Consider the following 19,324-nt stretch of genomic DNA (forward strand, 5'->3'; position numbering starts at 1 on the left):
AGCTCAAGGTAACTGAAGCTTAATAATTGAGAAGATAGTCTTGCTGTGCCGAATAGAAGTTTGAGAACAACCTGTTAAAAAGTGTGTAATGAATAGAGGTGAAATCCTGTGCTGGAAAGGCTACACACAGAGCTTCTTCCTCTATTTCTTCGTTTGTTTTAAAGTGCCACCAGGGTTTCAGAGAGAGAGCAAAAGAAACTGAACAAAACACTTGACTCTGAGTGAAAATAAAAAACTTAAGTTGCTGTTATCCATTGAGGAGCTCAGTAACCAAAGTTAATTGAAGCTTAATAATTAATTTGCATGTTGTAACAAACGCTGTGACAGTGGAAACAGACGCATGCACACATACACATGTAGACCACCACAGCTACTGAGCTCCATGCATATATAAAAAGTGTTGTCATTTCCACATGGTGTGACCAAAATGTATGCAAATCCCCTTAAATGAAGGTCTGCACTGTGCACTTTAATCACGTCTGAAGTGTTAGTTTGCAATTTTAAGCTGTGGAGCAGACAGATAAATCAAGGGAAAATCTGTCTTCAAATTTAATGGAGATCAGAGTATGTATTTCATAATTTGGAATAGGAGTGGGTGGAGATGGAGGTGTATTGTGTCCTAAAGTCTCATGCCTTAACCAGTATTCCATTCTATCTTGAATTAAGTGGTGAGTTTACATGAGAGTACATAAATGTCACGATAGGGGTATTATTTTAATGGCAAAAGAGAAAAAAATATTATATTGTAAAAACATTACACTTCTTTGATTGCACCTTGGTTATCCATGTTTAACAGGTCAACAGTGCTTGTGTTTTCTCTGCCAGCTTACTAAGTTTAACCTCATTGGTCAGCACTGTCTCAGTTTTAGAGAGCTGTCATTGAAAGCATCTTCATTTCCGCCATAATTGTCTGGTTTGGCTATGAATCTGTTCATTGAAACATAAACAACATTATGCTGTCCAGATAGGAGAAAGGATTGTAGGCCTCACACTGAACTTTATTCAAGGCCTATATACATCTCGGGTCAGGAAGCGAGAAGGCAATGTAATTAAAGAGTACACTCACCCGGGTAGCCATCTATTTCAATTATTACCTTCACAGAAGAGAAAGAAACACTTGGAAAGTAAGTAGCTGCTTTTCTTCTGTGGTTCCTCTGATTATATTGTACAGTATAGTTATGTGTTGTCATATCGTTTTGCGTTTTCTACATTTGTAAACTATATAATGCTCTTATGAAGATGTATAATTTACACTCACCGGCCACTTTATTAGATACACCTGTTCAACTGCTTGTTAACATAAATATCTAATCATGGCAGCAACTCAATGTATTTATGCATGTAGACATTATCAAGGTGACCTGCTAAAGTTCAAACCGAGCATCAGAATGGGGAAGAAAGGTGATTTAAGTGACTTTGAACATGACATGGTTGGTTGTTGGTGCCAGGTAGGCTGGTCTGAGTATTTTAGAAACTGCTGATCTACTTGCCATCTCTAGGGTTTACAGAGAGTTGTCCTAAAAAAGGCAACATATCCAGTGAGTGGCAGTTGTCTGGGGAAAAAATGCCTTGTTGATGCCAGAGGTCAGAAGAGAATGGCCAGAGTGGTTCAGGCTGATAGAAAGGCAACAGTAGCTCAAATAAGCACTCATTACAACTGAGGTATCCAGAAGACCATCTCTGAATGCACAACATGTAGAACCTTGACGCAGGTGTGCTACAGCAGCAGGAGACCACACTGGGTGCCACTTCTTTCAGCTAAGAACAGGAACCAGAGCCTAAAATTCACACAGGCTCACCAAAATTAGACAATAGAAGATTGGAAAAACATTGCCTGGTCTGATGAGTCTCGATTTCTGTGGCCACATTCAGATGGTAGAGTCCGAATTTGGTGTCATCAATATGAAAGCATGGATCCATCCTACCTTGTGTCAATGCTTCAGGCTGGTAGTGGTGATGTAATGATGTGGAGGATATTTTCTTGGCACACTTTGCACCCCTTAATACCAATTGAGCATCGTTTAAATGCCACAGCCTACCTGAGTATTTCTGCTGACCATGTCCATCCCTTTATGACCGCAGTGTCCCCATCTTCTGAAGGCTATATCCACTAGGACAACCTTCCATGTCACAAAGCTCAAATCATCTCAAACTGGTTTCTTGTACATGACAATGAGTTCACTGGACTCGAATGGCCTCACCAGTCACCAGATCTCAATCCAATGGAGCACCTTTGGGATGTGGTGGGACGGGAAATTTGCTTCATGGATATGTAGCCAAGAAAAATGCAGCAACTGCGTGATGCTATCATGTCGATATGGACCAAAATCTCTGAGGAATGTTTCCAGCACCTTGTTGAATTTATGCCATGAAGAACTATGCCAGTTCTGAAGGCAAAATGGGGTCCATATTAACAAGTGAGGTGAACTTAATAAAGTGGCCAGTGAGTGTGTGTTGTACTGTTAGTTGTGTTTTTGTTTGTTCGTAGCAATGGTACTAAGTCATACTGCCAGCAGCAGTTTCCTAACAATAAAATCAACTTATTGGTTATTTTTTTAATCAGTGATGTTTGTTATTGTATAGTTTTTCAATTGTTTTCTTGTTGAGGTGAAGTTGAATGATATGATGAGAATTGGGGTTCTGAGGAATGTAGAGTGAGGAGAGAAAAAGATTCCCATTAAGTTAGCTAAACTCGATAAACCTGCAAAATGATTGCTAAACCAGTGATGAGTATGGTTTTATTGATGAATTCTTTAGTTACATCATTAAGGTTTTAGAGTGAAAAACGACAGACTGTAATTTCCATTCTTACAAGCATGACCTGGATCTAGTAATTTAACATTTTTATACTTCATTTGTAATAATATAGAAGTACTGGTATTGTGTGATTTGTTTGGTCACTTTGGAGAAAAAGGCTTTAGCTAAAAAAATAATAAGGTGAATACCAGTGAAATGAATTACTTTGAATAGTGAATAAGAAGCATTGATTAGAAGAATGCATTTTTATGATCAAGGTCTAGACACTGAACTTGTGGTCTGAACAACTTATCCCAGACCCTAAAGAAACAGTAAAACTGCTAAACCCATGTTATCCCAATTTACATGTGTTCTGCTTTGCAGTATGGCCTTTGAGGGACAATTTAAGCATAAAAGTGGATAGGCTATAAACCATTTCTAAAATTTATTTCTAAACAGTCCCCAAACTCTTAAGGGGCAAAGATGGAAAGACATTCAGTAAATGAAAAACAAAAACATTATTTTGCGTTCTCTTAATGTTTATTTTTTATTTGCCTCTTCGTTTTTGTAGTCTGTATTTTACAGCAGTGTAGTTTTTCCATTTTTGTAGTATGACTGCCAAGAATTCTATCACTGGAGGACTAAAGAATTTGCACTATGAAATGCAAAGAGCAGTAATGGGTTTTAAATGTGAGCTTCAGCATATACGCACATTCTTTAACAGATGACTCGCCTATTCCATTTTATCCTAAGTAGTAAATAAAGTATTTAATCTAACTTCCTCCCAAGAAAAAAGCTACTTCCACAGCAGCCAGCCTTACAATTTGGAACTAATACACCAGATGTCTTTTTGCGGGATTAGATCACAAAGTCTAAGCACATTTATGGTAAAACAGACACCGCAGTTTTTAATTTGATGTAATTTTAAACATTTTTTTTTGTTATTTTTGTCTAATAACACAGTGTTGTTGTTTGAATCCTGTGCCGTTGAGACTTAATTATGATTCTAACGTAATAATAAAAACATAATTGAATCAGAAAATTGCTTAACTTATGTCCTCTGGTCAGTTGTACTCTTTAACTATAGTGCAAGATTATTGTTGCTAAGATGGGCTCTTTTGTGGGTTTATTGAAGTTCTGTATATCAGGAATGTAAGGTGGATTGTTTTTAATGAAGTCTGGGCTTTTTGGGCTGTTTTCCCATAAGTCTTAGCAAAAGATTTGAAAATTTAAGAAGCATGTACCTAAGCATTGTTTTAATCATTGATTTTTAAACAGTTGATCTTAAACGTTGTTTTAAAAGCAGTGGATACTTTTGAGTGTTGATTCTGCCTCTATATGTGTGTGTGTTTTTTCTTTTTTTTTTCTTTTCTGGATGCTACTGTGAAGATAGTTTCACGAGGTCAGACGTGATGATTCTCAAACAAGAATCCACGTTTAGGGACAACCTGTTAAAAAGTATATAGTGAGTAGTGGCGAAATCCTGCACTGAAAAGGAACCAGCCTCAGGGCTTCTTCCTAATTTTCTCCAGTCCGTGCATTTTAAACCACTGCCAAGGTTTCAGGGAGAGAGCAAAAGATCCTGAACAAAAGACTTGATTCCAAAAGAAGATAAAAAGATAAAATTGCTGTTATCCATTCAGAGGCTCAGTAGCACAAAGTGACTCAAGCTTAATAATTTGCATGTTGTGATGTTGTGACAGTGGAGACCTACTCACACGCACACACACATACACACACACACGTAGACCAGCGCAGCTACTGGGCTCCACACATTTTAACTGTTGCATCACTATATGACATAACGACAGCAAACAGTTTAGATAAGCAATATTGTTATGTATATTGTGTTAATGGATCTACTTTTTGTGATGTTTGTCTACTGTTAACCATTATGTGTGCGTATGCACATTGATATACGTTCTCAAGTTACAATAAAAAGAAAAACATACAGTAGAAAGGTGTTACCTCACAGCATTCGTCTATTTTATCTAAGGTAGAATGTTGTAAGACACAACAAATATGGTCTATTGGGTATACAACGTGTTAAAATGCTACGGCCATTATGTTATGGCATGTTTACATTTCCAGCTAGACAGTAAAGTTTAGTTTCTTTTGGGATGTGATAAATGGGATATTCACAACATGAATGTGCAGCTGTCAAATCTGCAGAAACTGCGTGATACAATCCTGCCAATGTGGAATACAATCTCTAAGGAATATTTCCGAGATCTTGTCGCACCTATGCCACAAAGAACTGAGGCTGTTATAAGGGCAAAGGGAGTCCCTATCCAGTTTTACTGTAGAGTGTTCCTAAGGATTTGTTCAGTGAGTGTATATTCGTAGTGGTGAGCTCTGGATTATTTAATGGTAGTCTGTGAATCTGCATGAGTAAATTGACCACCTGCTTGTTGAAGCATCTAGGATATGCACCACTATGAAGCATATTTTCTTCCTGATATATTTTTTTTTATTTAAATTTTCTTTGTTTAGTTATACACATCTCTCCATGTACGCTTTTTGTTGATATCAAATGAAGTTTAGGGTTAGCTAATAATTAACCTGAATCTAGGCTGGAATTCTCAACAATGAATGAGTTGGGGTAGGCAGGTCTTTAAATCAAATCAGTATAAGCCACATACGGTAAGTCATTTTTGAGTGGAGTATTTCTTTAAAAACTGAAAAGATCTGCATATTCCACAGGTGCTTGTCTGAAATTTGTTGAAAAGCTTTCATTTTGTGAAGTTCTTAATCTGGGATCCTGAGTTGGTTGGTCATGTGTTGGGTGCATCAATGCACTGTATCAGCACGCGCTCCTAACCTCCTCTCCTCCTCCTCCTTTTATAGAAGAAAATGTGTTTTTAACTGTTCCCTATCATTTCTTTTTCTATGTTTACAATGTAGGCCTCATTTCTCAATTCCAGTTTTTTGCTCAGATTGGATTTGCCTATCTTGAAGATTCCCATTCATAAGTACAAGTGACCTGTATCTAACTGTAATATGAATGCATTTGTCCCCTTAAGTAGCACACATGCACACATCAGTACGCTTGTTTCATGAATCCCCCTGTGTTATTAAAACCGACAAAATGAATATGATTGAAGCTAGTTTATGTGTCACATTTTGCTCTTTAGGGCAGCATACTATTTGTTAGGTGAACCTGATTAGGCCGTGAAAGTAAAGAAAAGCCAGACAGCTAGATTTTACTGTTTTCACAGCTATTGCTGGCACTATTGCACCAAGAGATGTGTGGGTATCAGAAAAGAACCAGAAATGGTTGGATTTTGTTTGTTGTCACAGGTGTAGCTCTCCTCCATTGTTGTTTTGCCATACTGCCGGTGCTGGCTGATGACAGCCATACTCAGCCCTTGCATGTAGGCAAAAAAACACATGAAATTCTGACCTGACTGTTCTCATTCATGTTGCGCTTTCACAAATCGGGTACGTATCCAGTCTAGGGCCGCATATAAACGTAACTCAAATCTGATGTGAAAAGATCGGATTTCTGTGTCCACACAGCTCAGAACACATCAGATTTGTGCCACATTAAGGCAAAAAAAAAAAAATCGGATTTATGTCACTTCAGCCTGGTAATGTGACCGTAGCCTTTGTGTCTTCATTATAAAATCTTGAAAAAATTTTCTGTATACAGTACATATTGTGATAAAGAATACCATGAGACATGATAAAGGTTTGGGGCAGCCACCCGTATAATATATCCTGGCTGCAAAAGTTGAAATTTTTGAACAGAGATGTTCACACGACTGATTCCAAAACAGAACTGACTTAAGGCAAGAAAGATGGTGGCTTTAAAGGCCCACTCTGGAAGTGACGTCATCTTTAGGGCCGGAACCGGAAGTGATGTCTGTGGGACTGGAAGTGACGTCATCTGTGGGGCCAGAACCAAAAGTGATGTTATCGAGGGTGCCGGAACCTGGCGGGATTTCCCAGGAACGGTCTGCAAATAACTGAGAAAGACAGTCAGCACACTCCGCCACCCCCTGGTTGGTGGTGGTATTACAATTACTCATACCCTTTAGCTGCCTCCTACTTGCACTTGTGTGACAATATACATTTATTAAAATGAATTATTTGTTTAGTTGTGTTCATTGGTTTGTCATAAAAGTAAAGTGTTCCTTAAATCACATCTGTGAGGATTATCAGCTTGCCATAGATATTATTTTTCAGAACATCTTATATACTGCAAATTGGTCAGACCTCATTTAATATGTTCATTGACCTATCTAATTTTGAAAGAAAATCTATATATGGTGACAACATTTTCATTTTTCCCCTTAAAACCAAGACTTTTTAAATGTGATTTTTAACCTATATATATGCATAAACAAGAAGTGTGATAGTCAGAGAGATGCAGAGAGTAGACAAGAGTACAAGGAGATAAGATAGATAGATAGATAGATAGATAGATAGATAGATAGATAGATAGATACTTTATTAATCCCAAGGGGAAATTCACATACTCCAGCAGCAGCATACTAATAAAGAAAATGTTAAATTAGAGAGTGATAACAATGCAGGTATACAGACAGACAATAACTTTGAATAATGTTAACGGGTGGTATTGAAGAGTCGCATAGTGTGGGGGAGGAACGATCTCCTCAGTCTGTCAGTGGAGCAGGACAGTGACCGCAGTCTTGTCGCTGAAGCTGCTCCTCTGTCTAGAGATGATACTGTTCAGTGGATGCAGTGGATTCTCCTTGATTGACAGGAGCCTGCTCTGTGCCCGTCGCTCTGCCACAGATGTCAAACTATCCAGCTCCATGCCTACAATAGAGCCTGCCTTCCTCACCAGTTTGTCCAGGTGTGAGGTGTCCCCCTTCTTTATGCTGCCTCCCCAGCACACCACTGCGTAGAAGAGGGCGCTCGCCACAACCGTCTGATAGAACATCTGTAACATCTTATTGCAGATGTTGAAGGACACCAGCCTTCTAAGGGAGTATAGTCGGCTCTGTCCTTTCTTACACAGAGCATCAGTATTGGCAGTCCAGTCCAGTTTATCATCCAGCTGCACTCCCAGGTATTTATAGGTCTGCACCCTCTGCACACAGTCACCTCTGATAATCACGGGGTCTATAAGGGGCCTGATCCTCCTAAAATCCACCACCAGCTCCTTGGTTTTGCTGGTGTTCAGTTGTAGGTGGTTTGAGTCGCACCATTTAACAAAGGCCTTGATTAGGTTCCTATACTCCTCCTCCTGCCCACTCCTGATGCAGCCCACGATAGCAGTGTCGTCAGTGAACTTTTGCACATGGCAGGACTCCGAGTTGTATTGGAAGTCCGATTGTATATAGGCTGAACAGGACCGGAGAAAGTACAGTCCCTTGCGGCGCTCCTGTGTTGCTGACCACAATGTCAGACCTGCAGTTCCCAAGACGCACATACTGAAGTCTGTCTTTAAGATAGTCCACGATCCATGCTACCAGGTATGAATCTACACCCATCTCTGTCAGCTTGTCCCTAAGGAGCAGAGGTTGGATGGTGAAGAGAGAGGTGGCGAAGGCTAAAGAAAAGGTGTATGATGAGTTGTATGAGAGGTTGGACACTAAGGAGGGAGAAAAGGACCAGTAGGCTAGACAGAGGGACCGAGCTGGGAAAGATGTGGAGCAGGTTAGGGTAATAAAGGATAAAGATGGAAACGTACTCACAAGCGAGGAGAGTGTGTTGAACAGATGGAAAGAGTACTTTAAGAGGCTTATGAATGAAGAGAACAAGAGAGAGAAGAGGTTGGTTGATATGGAGATAGTGAATCAGGAAGTGCAACAGTTTAGCAAGGAGGAAGTAAGGACAGATATAAAGAGGATGAAGAATGGAAAGGCCGTTGGTCCAGATGACATACCTGAGGAAGCATGGAGGTGTTTAGGAGAGATGGCAGTGGAGTTTTTAACCAGATTGTTTAAATGGAATCTTGGAAAGTGAGAGGATGTCTGAGGAGTGGAGAAGAAGTGTACTGGTGCCAATATTTAAGAATAAGGGGGATGTGCAGGACTGTAGTAACTACTGGGGGGATAAAATTGATGAGTCACAGCATGAAGTTATGGGAAAGAGTAGTGGAAGCTCGGTTAAGAAGTGAGGTGATGATTAGTGGCAGCAGTATGGTTTCAGGCCAAGAAAGAGCACCACAGATGCGATGTTTGCTCTGAGGGTGTTGATGGAGAAGGATAGAGAAGGCCAGAAGGAGTTGCACTACGTCTTTGTGGACCTGGAGAAAGCATATGACAGTGTGCCTTGAGAGGAGTTGTGGTATTGTATGAGGAAGTCGGGAGCGGCAGAGAAGTACATAAGAGTTGTACAGGATATGTATGAGGGAAGTGTGTCAGTGGTGAGGTCTGTGGTAGGAGTAACAGATGCATTCAAGGTGGAGGTTGGATTACATCAGGGATTGGCTCTGAGCCCTTTCTTATTTACAATGGTGATGGACAGGTTGACAGACGAGATTAAACAGGAGTCCCCTTGGACTATGATGTTTGCTGATGACATTGTGATCTGTAGTGAGAGTAGGGAGCAGGTTGAGGAGACCCTGGAGAAGGGGAGATCTGCTCTAGAGAGGAGAGGAATGAAGGTCAGTAGGAACAAGACAGGATACATGTGTGTAAATGAGAGGGAGGTCAGTGGAATGCCAGAGTAATGGGGATTGTGAAAGAGAGGTGAAAAAGAGAGTGCAGGCAGGGTGTAATGGGTGGAGAAGAGTATCAGGAGTGATTTGTCACAGACGGATATCAGCAAGAGTGAAAGGGAAGGTCTACAAGGACGGTAGTGAGACCAGCTATGTTATATGGGTTGGAGACGGTGGCAATGACCAGAAAGCAAGAGACAGAGCTGGAGGTGGCAGAGTTAAAGATGCTAAGATTTGCATTGGGTGTGACGAGGATGGATATGATTAGAAATGAGTACATTAGAGGGTTAGCTCAGGATGGAGGAGACAAAGTCAGAGAGGTGAGATTGTGTTGGTTTGGACATGTGCAGAGGAGAGATGCTGAGTATATTGAGAGAAGGGTGTTAAGGATAGAGCTGCCAGGCAAGAGAAAAAGAGGAAGGCCTAAGAGAAGGTTTATGGATGTGGTGAGAGAGGACATGCAGGTGATGGTTATAACAGAACAAGATGACGAGGTCAGAAAGATATGGAAGAAGATGATCCGCTGTGGCAACCCCTAACGGGAGCAGCCGAAGGAAGAACAAAAAGAAGATATGCATCTACTTAGACATAAAAAGGAAAGCTCAGAAATGCTGAAAATATTAAATAAAAATGAAATGAATAATCATTCTTGCCCAGTTTAAAATGAGTTCTAAGCAGTTGCTTTTCAATGCATCCAAAATTCTAACTGGCATTAACCCATGTTTAACAGTAATGACTTTAATTGTTTCAATATAAAAAATGTTATGCTGGGTGTCATTTATGCCTGAGTAGTTAATTCACCATAAGACTAAAGCATCGGACATTAGGTCATAATTTTGCTGGTGCAGTTCTCAACTCACTGTATGACCCGACCATGTCATTTACACTGCTAGTGGTAACTTGTATAAACCAAATGTAAAACATTTTAGTGTACCCTTTTTTCATAAGTCACCAAGCTTCAAGAGTTTTGCTAAATATGTACATGAATAATAAGTACAAAAGAAAACGCCAGCTATGGGGAAGCAAGTAGACTTTAATAGATTTACAGGAGAAAGCTCAGGAGGACCACAGGTCAGGAGATGGTTATAAAACATTTCAGAGATGTTAAGTATCATTTAATATACAGTCAATAAAATTATCAAGAGGTAGGGGATAGCCATTTGGTACCCCAGGACCTGAACTAAATCGAGTAATCATTTGCTTTCTCCGGTCCTGTTCAGCCTATATAGAATCGGACTTCCAGTACAACTCGGACTCCTGCCACGTGCAAATGTTCACTGACAACTGCTATCGTGGGCTGCATCAGGAGTGGGCAAAAGGAGGAGTATGGGAACCTAATCAAGGACTTTATTAAATGGTGCAACTCAAACCACCTACAACTGAACACCAGCAAAACCAAGGAGCTGTGGTGGATTTTAAGAGGCCCAGGCCCCTCATGAACCCCGTGATCATCAGAGGTGACTGTGTGCAGAGGGTACAGACCTACTGTATAAATACCTGGGAGTGCAGCTGGATGATAAATTGGACTGGACGGCCAATACTGATGATCTGTGCATGAAAGGGCATAACCTATTATACTTTCTTAGAAGGCTGGCGTCCTTCAACATCTGCAATAAGATGCTGCAGATGTTCTATCAGATGGTTGTGGCGAACGCCCTCTTCTACGCGGTGGTGTGCTGGGAAGGCAGCATAAAGAAGAGGGACGCCTCACGCCTGGACAAACTGGTGAGGAAGGCAGGATCTATTGTAGGCACGGAGCTGGACAGTTTGACATCTGTGGTGGAGTGACGGGCGCTGAGCAGGCTCCTGTCAATCATGGAGAATCTACTGAACAGTGTCATCTCCAGACAGAGGAGCAGCTTCAGCAACAGACTGCTGTCACTGTCCTGCTCCACTGACAGACTGAGGAGATCGTTCCTCCCCCACACTATGCGACTCTTCAATTCTACTCGGGGGAGTAAACGTTAACATTATACAAAGTTGCTGTCTGTTATACCTGTTTATCACTCTTTAATTTAATATTGTTTTTTATCAATGTGCTGGAGTATGTGAGTTTCCCCTTGGGGATCAATAAAGTGTCTGTCAGTCTGACTAATCCAGGTGAGGACCAATTAGAATATTTACTTGTAGTTTTGAAGGCCTGATTTCCATATGATTCTCAAAGCAATATTCTTAGCTCTCTATAGAAGGTGATAGAAAGTGACTTTTCATATAATACAGTGGGGATATGACCTAAATAACCTAAATGTTAGTAGTACTGCACATTATAACATGCAAAGAATCTTATTTATACATTGCACATTCCTGTTAAACATGATGGAGGCAGCATTCTGTTTTAGGAACACTTCTCACTAGAAGGGACCATGAAAAGGGGTCAGATTGATGAATTAAAAATTTAGACTAATACTGTCAAAGTCTGCTGCCTTTGTAAAAAATCAAGTGTTGTAAAGGAGATTTACTTTTTGGCATTAACAAACAACTAGGGCAATGATATAGTGGTTAAGGAACATACTGTAAAGGTAAATATATACTTGTACAGGACCTCATTGCATCATTCTCATCATTTACTTTTTTTTGTTTTTCTGTATTCAAAGACCAGCAGTTATTACTCACTGGTGCAGTTTATTATGAACATAACAAAACAAATTTAATTGTGTGTTTTCACCTAGCATCTGCCTAGGGATTGTTCTTCACTTGTGCCCAGTGCTTACTGGGATTGGCCACAGCTTCTCTGTGACCTTGCTCTTGAGAAGCAGGATTAGAAAATGGATAGATGAGTGGAAAGCTATAGCTAAGTATCATCTGTAATAGGTTTTCTAACTATATTTCCCAATTGTGGCATTTATATAAGAAGTAAATTGGTATCTGCACCTTATTATTGCTTATATTAGTTGTTTGACTGTGTAACATTTTATTCTGAAAAGGTATTTCCGAATGGGAATACTTTGACTGAAAGCGATTTATGTTGAGTGTAGTTTTTTGCCCTCTGTCCAATCAATTATATCAGTCATTTTGAGCTAAATTGTTTAATATTGTAAATGTTTTATTTCTTAAACTATAAAGATAATGCATAGATTGTAATTATTCCTGTTTATGCTTAATTTACAGATACATGAGAAGCTCCAGCAGTATGAGATGCAAAATCCGTCTCCCGTCATCCACACTGCCACTACCTTAGCTGATGATGTAAGTCTACATTAGTGAGATCCTTCGGTACAATTAAACATTTGCCTCATTGTACCTGGGACTCTCATTTAACTAGAGGTCATGCACCCAATTGCATTTTGTCTTGTTTGTATTCTTTTTAAACCTACTGTATGTCAAAACACAAGATAATTATTGCTTCAATATGCTTCTATAACAAGGTCAGGAGCATGCAGTTTAGTTTAGAGAAGCTTAAATCAATAAAATATCAAGGTAAACATACAACACAGCAATATGAGTTATACTCATTCTCCAACAGCACACAAACAGTCTGTTAAGCAGGAACACTGGGGTATAGTAATCAAATTAGTGCAAAAGACTTTCTGGTCAAGATCCTACCTTAGTATATCACACAGATGTAAGTACAATTATGATAATTGGATAGTTCCGGTCCTAAAAGACCTAATGTGTTAAGATGGAGGGAGTGTGAATGGAGATTGTCCAGATCCCACTGGTTTCAGTCTGTAAAATTAGATGGCATTGTTTAGGTTTAGAAGAAGGAGTGATTCTCTCTCACTCTTTATTTTCTTTATGAGTAGATATTATTTAATTTTGCATGGGTATTTCAGAAGATTTCCAAATATGCAGCCTGTAGCTTAGTGATCTAGTTCAGTGATGCACTATGTCCATACTTAATATATGAAGGCATTCATTGCCATCAGGGAGGCAGAGGGTGCTGAGAAGGGAGAGTGTGTGTGTTTTGGGTTTTTTTTTTTTCGTATTTATGTATGTGTCAACTGAAAGTCTAACTCATGTTTTTTCATTCAATTCAATTTCCACCACTTATCCAAGACTGGGTCATAGGGGCAACAGCCTTAACAGTGATGCCCATTTGTCCCTTTACCCAACCAAACTTGCCAACTCATACTGTGGGATTCTAAGGCGTTCTCAGGTCATCTGGGAGATATGTAGTCCCAGTGAGCCCTGGGTCTTCCTTGGGGTCTCCTCCCATAAAACCTCCACAGGGAGACGTCCAAGAGGCATCTATATATCTGTAGAGGCATCTGTAGATGACCAAACCAGCTCAGTTGGCTCCTCTTGATGCTCTGAGCCTCTCCCAGATGTCGCCGCTCCTCACCCTGTCTCTAAGGGAATGCTCAGCCACTCTGCAGAGTAAACTCATTTTGGTCGCTTGTACCTGCAATCTCATTCTTTCGGTCATTACACAAAACTCTTGACCATGGGTGAAATTAGAGGTGTAGACTGACTGGTAAATCGAGAGCTTTACCTTCTTACTCAGACCCTTCTTCACCGTTACAGATCTCCATTCTGTTTATTGATCTTACCATTCTTTTTCTCTTCACTCTTGAACAAGATCCCAAAGTATTTAAACTCCTCTACTTGAGGCAGTAACTCGCTTCATATTTAAGTTAAAAAAACAATATAGCCATGTTGTGTCTTACTGTTAACTAGAGAATCTTTCTTTTATGGACAGTTATAATTAAAACATTGACTTTTATACTGTTTTAAATATAAATGGTTTGTACCGTACTGCAACCATAAGATCAAGAAATTATAGATCATGGCAGGTAAATCACTTTTTGACTCTTTAAGTGAGGCTATGAATAATTATTGGATTTGCATCTTTCAATGGATGGTTAAAAAGACGGGGATTAAGAATTTGTGTTCATTTTTTTATTTTGTTTGTACTGGGGAAAAACATAAAGACATCGTATTTAATGTAGTGTTTCTCAACCTTTCTGTTGTGGTGACACACTTTTTCCCCATGTAAGCATCTAGTCGACCCACTTTGTGAATTGGTTAAAATCATCAGGTGATGAAGGGGTGTTGTTTGCCCCCTTGGTGAAACAAGAGCGATTGTCAGAGTTGCTACTTCTGTCCTCCTAAGTGACTTGAGCATGAGCATGGGGCAAAGATTTGATCAAGTTCAAGCAACGGAGCGGCAACCCACTTCACGGCCCACTACTATTATAATCAATAGCAACTCGCTACCCGCCAGTGGCAGCCTGTGATCCTGCGGTTGAGAAGCACTGATTTAATGTATTGTTTTTTTGTAAAGTGTTTCTCCTTTATACATTGTCTGTAATTACATGTTGCTTTAATTCAAAAGTGATGCATTGATTAAAGCTAGTTGTCCAGCAATGCATCACCTTTATCCTTTTACTTCGAAAAATTGGTTTCTGAGATAAAAAGAAAATATTTCCGAAAAGCAGTATATACAGTAACAAGAGCATCAAATGTGGACGAAGATTATACATTTTTCATATCGCAATTCTCTTATAATTACCAATTTAAGTTTGTTAGCCTTTTTATGCCAGTATGGTTTCAATTTCAAGTAACTCGATTTTTTTACATTTAATGTTAACTCATTCTGTTTTGACAAATGTCAGTATATTGCAATATAGAATAAACAAGGTGAATTACATGTAATATTTTAAAATAATTGTGTTTGAGCAATGTTTACCTAGCTACTTATTTTCATATTATTTCAAAAGTTTTTTTCGTATTTGTTGAAACGTGCAATTATACACCATTAGAAGTGATTTTAAACTTATAGTTCATATGATTAGTTAGAAAAAATAAATGTAATCCCATTGCAGTTGTGTTGTTTATACTGACTGGGAGCAGTTGCTGTTGCATAGTCGTGTTCCATGGAGAAAGCACCCAGTGTGCTGTTTTCCATCAGTGTAGGCTCAAGGATTCAAGAATTTTATAAAAATAGTGCCTGTTTATACAGCAAACGTCAAAGGCACTTTACAGCACATCATAAAACCACATGAAATACAAAACATGCTAAAAGACAAAAGTCAACATAAAATTACATAAAACAGAACAAGATATTAAAATGTATAATGAATGAAATACCTAAGCAAAATTAAAAACTTGCTGACGTAATAAAGTCTTAAGTCTTGATCTGAACATGTCTAAGAACTGCAGCTGCCTAATGCTGATTGAGATTGAATTCCAAAGTTTATAAGCATAACAGCTGAAGGCTCGATCCCCAGTGGTTTTATGCATTCTATTTTGGAACCACAAGAAGATGTGCGCCAGCAGAGCGAAGAGCTGTGTTTGGCACGGAATGAAGACCGTTACACATCTCTGAGTTAATGTGGAAGAGTTTATTTGCCCTTTCAAAAGAAGGTTCCTGTGTCAGTAGGACACCAGAGTTGTTGCAGATAAAAAAGGGTCAGCACAGCATCAGTCTTAATGCAACAGGTGAGCTTTACGTGCTTACTTGATTTGAAGCATTAGCTACAATCATACATAGTGCCAAAGGGTACAGCAAAATGTACTACTTTGTGTCTTTCGATAATTTCGATCTATTTTCTCCTTTAAGCTTTATCAATCAGAAAGCTGTGAAAAACCAGGTAACGTTGTTTTGAATATGAGCTCAGAAGGATACTACAAAAGCTGTTGTTTTGCGATTCTGGCATTGGTTTCAGTAACCAGAAGGAAGTTTACCCATTGATGAGTCCTCCCAGAAAACAAATAAAAAAAACAAAACCAGAATTGTGAAAAGGGCAAATTGATGATTTTAAATTAGGCCCTGTGTGTGTGAGTGTGAGTGCCAGCTGGCCCTGTGTTAGACTGGTTGGTTCCTGCATTGCACCCAGGGCTGCTAATAGCAATATGATGATAGTAATACATTTTATTTATATAGCACCTTTCCCCATGCTTGATGTGCTCTATAATTTCACTTTCCCAGATGACCTTGAAATAGATTAAAGCCGGTTTGTCTGTGTAATGTTATGCTGTGTTAATGTTTAAAGTAATTTTTAAATTGCATGTTTCCTTCTCTAGCTTACAAGTTTCAGATTTTTATATCTAATGGAATCTAAGTCTCTGCTGCTCTTTTATTTATGTATTAATGTTAGGAATGTCATTACAATTAGGTAGACATAGTACCAACAATTCTCAGCACAACATCAGTCTTAATGCAGTGTGTAAGCTTTATGTACTCATTTGGTTTGAAGCATTAGCTACAAAGATACATAGTTGTACAGTGTACAACAAAATTCAATTCATGCTTTTTCCATACATTTTTGTTCCATATCAGATCAATTCAAATATAAGCAATCTGAATTTAGAAAGCCATATGAACAAAACACCCAACATTAATCCCTCCTGTATGCCGAATCAGTTAAATGCATAACTGAAGCTCATTTATTTGTTAACATAACATTAATGAATAATTGCAAAATTCATTAAAAAAAAAAAAATCCTGGGACCATTTCTCCATACTTTTATAATCTGAAAGAAAAGTGAGAACTCATTTTCCAAGTTATCGACGACAAAAATGATTTCTTCCAAGTAAGCAAAGTAAGATGATGAACAAACAGTGTAGTGTAAAATTTCTTCATATATAATACGCTACCGTGGCTGTTTGTTTGTCTGTCCAGGATTTAAAATCACCTGTAGCTCGCAAACCGTTTGACCTGTTGACCTGAAATTTGGTACACATATTCTATGTGACGTCTACTATCCGCTTTCTGGGTGATGATTGACTTCCAAGGTTATTCCTGTTTTTGTTTTTATTTTATTTTATTGTAGAATCAACTCTCGGCAGCAGCCAGCAGGGCAGCCGTGTGGCGCATGCATACAGGCGCCATTCTCATTCCTACCACCTTTGCTGTCACTTCCCTTACCTCTTAATATCTTAAATCATTCTTTGGTCAGATTGAAGACTTAAGTGCCAGCGTAAGTGAAAAATTAAGGAAAACGTACTAAGTAATTGCAACACAAAAACTTACTTAATCAGTTTTAATGAGAAAAGATGCCGATGACAGAAGAGGAGAAGCAGGCTGCTAGGTGGGAGAAAAGAAGAGCAGCTCAGGAAACAGCAAGCGCATCAACTTCTGAGCAAATGAATGGTAAACATACAGAGAAAGAGGATGAAAACTGTTCATGCTCAAGTCAAGTATATTCACTTCACGTTATCGTGCAGTGCACCGTTACTGGTATTACAATAATTCCAGACAGTAGTGAGAAAAAATGTTTTGCATCAATTTTTTGGCCACTTAATCTTCTGACCTTCAATCCAGGAACTCTTCTATATTGAGGGGTGGTGCTTGATACTATATCATTCATTTAATTAATTCACTTTTTAATTTGGTTACATTTTTCCTCACTTAAATTATATGTCCTGAGCAAAAGGGCTTCTGACATTATTAGAACTTGTTAGCTCTAGGAGACAACTGACCTGTGAGAGGCATTGGCAAACCTGTTGCGGTACATCTTCCAGGTACCATCCCCTTTGTGACGGAGCTCTTTTGTTTTCTCCAGAATGCCCTTAATCTTTGGGGTCCTGGTTATTTGATATCTGCACACATTGTCTTTCAAAACAGACAACTTTCACTGTTGCTGTAACACTACCAGCAACTCTCAACCTTGGTGGAAATTTGTATTCTATTTCTCCTTATGACATTCCCACCTGGCTGTAAGTAGCGAGTAAGCAGTATCCAGAGAAAAATCCCATGTCTGATCACAAATCATCTCCTAAAAATTAGCCCAAAATTGAAAACAGTGGGAAGAGAAGTCTTTAAGTGAGGCTTTTTATATATATACAATGAGGCTATATTTAGTTTTTATTTATTGCATTGTTGATTTACCAAAAGTTATGACCACCCTACTGTAATATGATAATTTTCTTAATTCCAAAGAACAGCACCTAAAGAGCTTTAGTTTCATATTTACCACTAAATAATAGAAAAGACAGTCCAGAACTCCTTGGAGAACACTTGAATTGTCAGTCCAATCATTTTTTTGGGCATAAAACAGCCTGAAAAATTATGCAAGAGAACTAAAGATCGGTTATTTTTAGGCAGTTGACAGGGCAAGATAAATGAGTGCATAAAGTTTTAAAGAGTGAGAAGTAAATAAAAGGAAAAAGCAAGTTCTGAACTACCTGTTTAAGTTGAGCTGGAGTGATTTATGGAGAGCAGGACTTTCCAGCATATCATCTTGCCCAGTGAAATAAACTGTTAAATTAGTCTTTTATGATTGAGTGGTTAATTTCATGTATCCGTTTATTCTGTTTTTTTCCCCTCATCATGCCACACCTGAAAAATAAAATGCATTTGTTCTTGCTGACTGTTACTTTTACTATTCATTTCTATTCCTTTGAAATCAAAATTTTTGTTTTGTTGCCTACACACCTATATAGGTTAAATTAGATAAATGTCATTAATCTCATGGGGAAAGTCAGATGCATACAGCAGCAGAAACATATAAAAACAAGGATACAGACTCGCAGGACAAGTAATACAGCTAATCAATCAATCAATCAATAAATGTATATTATGCAGATATTTTAAAATGAACTTAGAGTATATCAGGAGAAAGCAGTGAATTGCCTGATAGCAGTGGGTAGAAAAGACCCCCAGAGGCGCTTATGAGCACACCATGGACACATGAGCCTCTGGTTAACAGTGCACCAAGATAGCGCCTCCTGGAGCAGGTGGAGGGGATTTTTCATGATGACATCCAATTTTGACACCATCCTCTTTCTCAGTGTGCCCAGAGTTTCCTCTGTGATGATGTAGGCTTTCCTGATGTGCGTCTTTTGAGCTCAAGTTGCTCCCACGGGAGACTGCAGCATACACATTGGCTACTATGGCCTGGTAGAACATTTCCAGCAGCTTTTGCTGCAGACATCGAAAGACCAGAGTCTCCTTAAGAAGTGTGGCCTGCTTTAGCCCTTCTTGTTGAGCACCACTATGTAGTCCGAGCAGTCCAGTCTGTTGTTTATGTGAACCCCTAGTACTTGTAGCTCTGTACCACTACCAAGTC

The 19,324-nt window shown here is 39.0% G+C and overlaps 1 protein-coding gene across 3 annotated transcripts in view; it reads left to right on the plus strand.

The window, feature by feature from the left end:
* mpp7a (MAGUK p55 scaffold protein 7a) overlaps positions 1 to 19,324 on the plus strand; it is a 346,325-nt gene that overhangs the window by 206,708 nt on the left and 120,293 nt on the right. For all 3 annotated transcript variants that reach the window (XM_051928990.1, XM_051928989.1, XM_028804346.2), the window contains exon 4: positions 12,479 to 12,556. In XM_051928990.1, the coding sequence (XP_051784950.1) occupies positions 12,479 to 12,556 (78 nt within the window). The remainder of the gene's footprint in view (positions 1 to 12,478; positions 12,557 to 19,324) is intronic.

Source organism: Erpetoichthys calabaricus, chromosome 6 (assembly GCF_900747795.2).
Source record: "Erpetoichthys calabaricus chromosome 6, fErpCal1.3, whole genome shotgun sequence".
NCBI classification, from domain to species: Eukaryota; Metazoa; Chordata; class Cladistia; order Polypteriformes; family Polypteridae; genus Erpetoichthys; species Erpetoichthys calabaricus.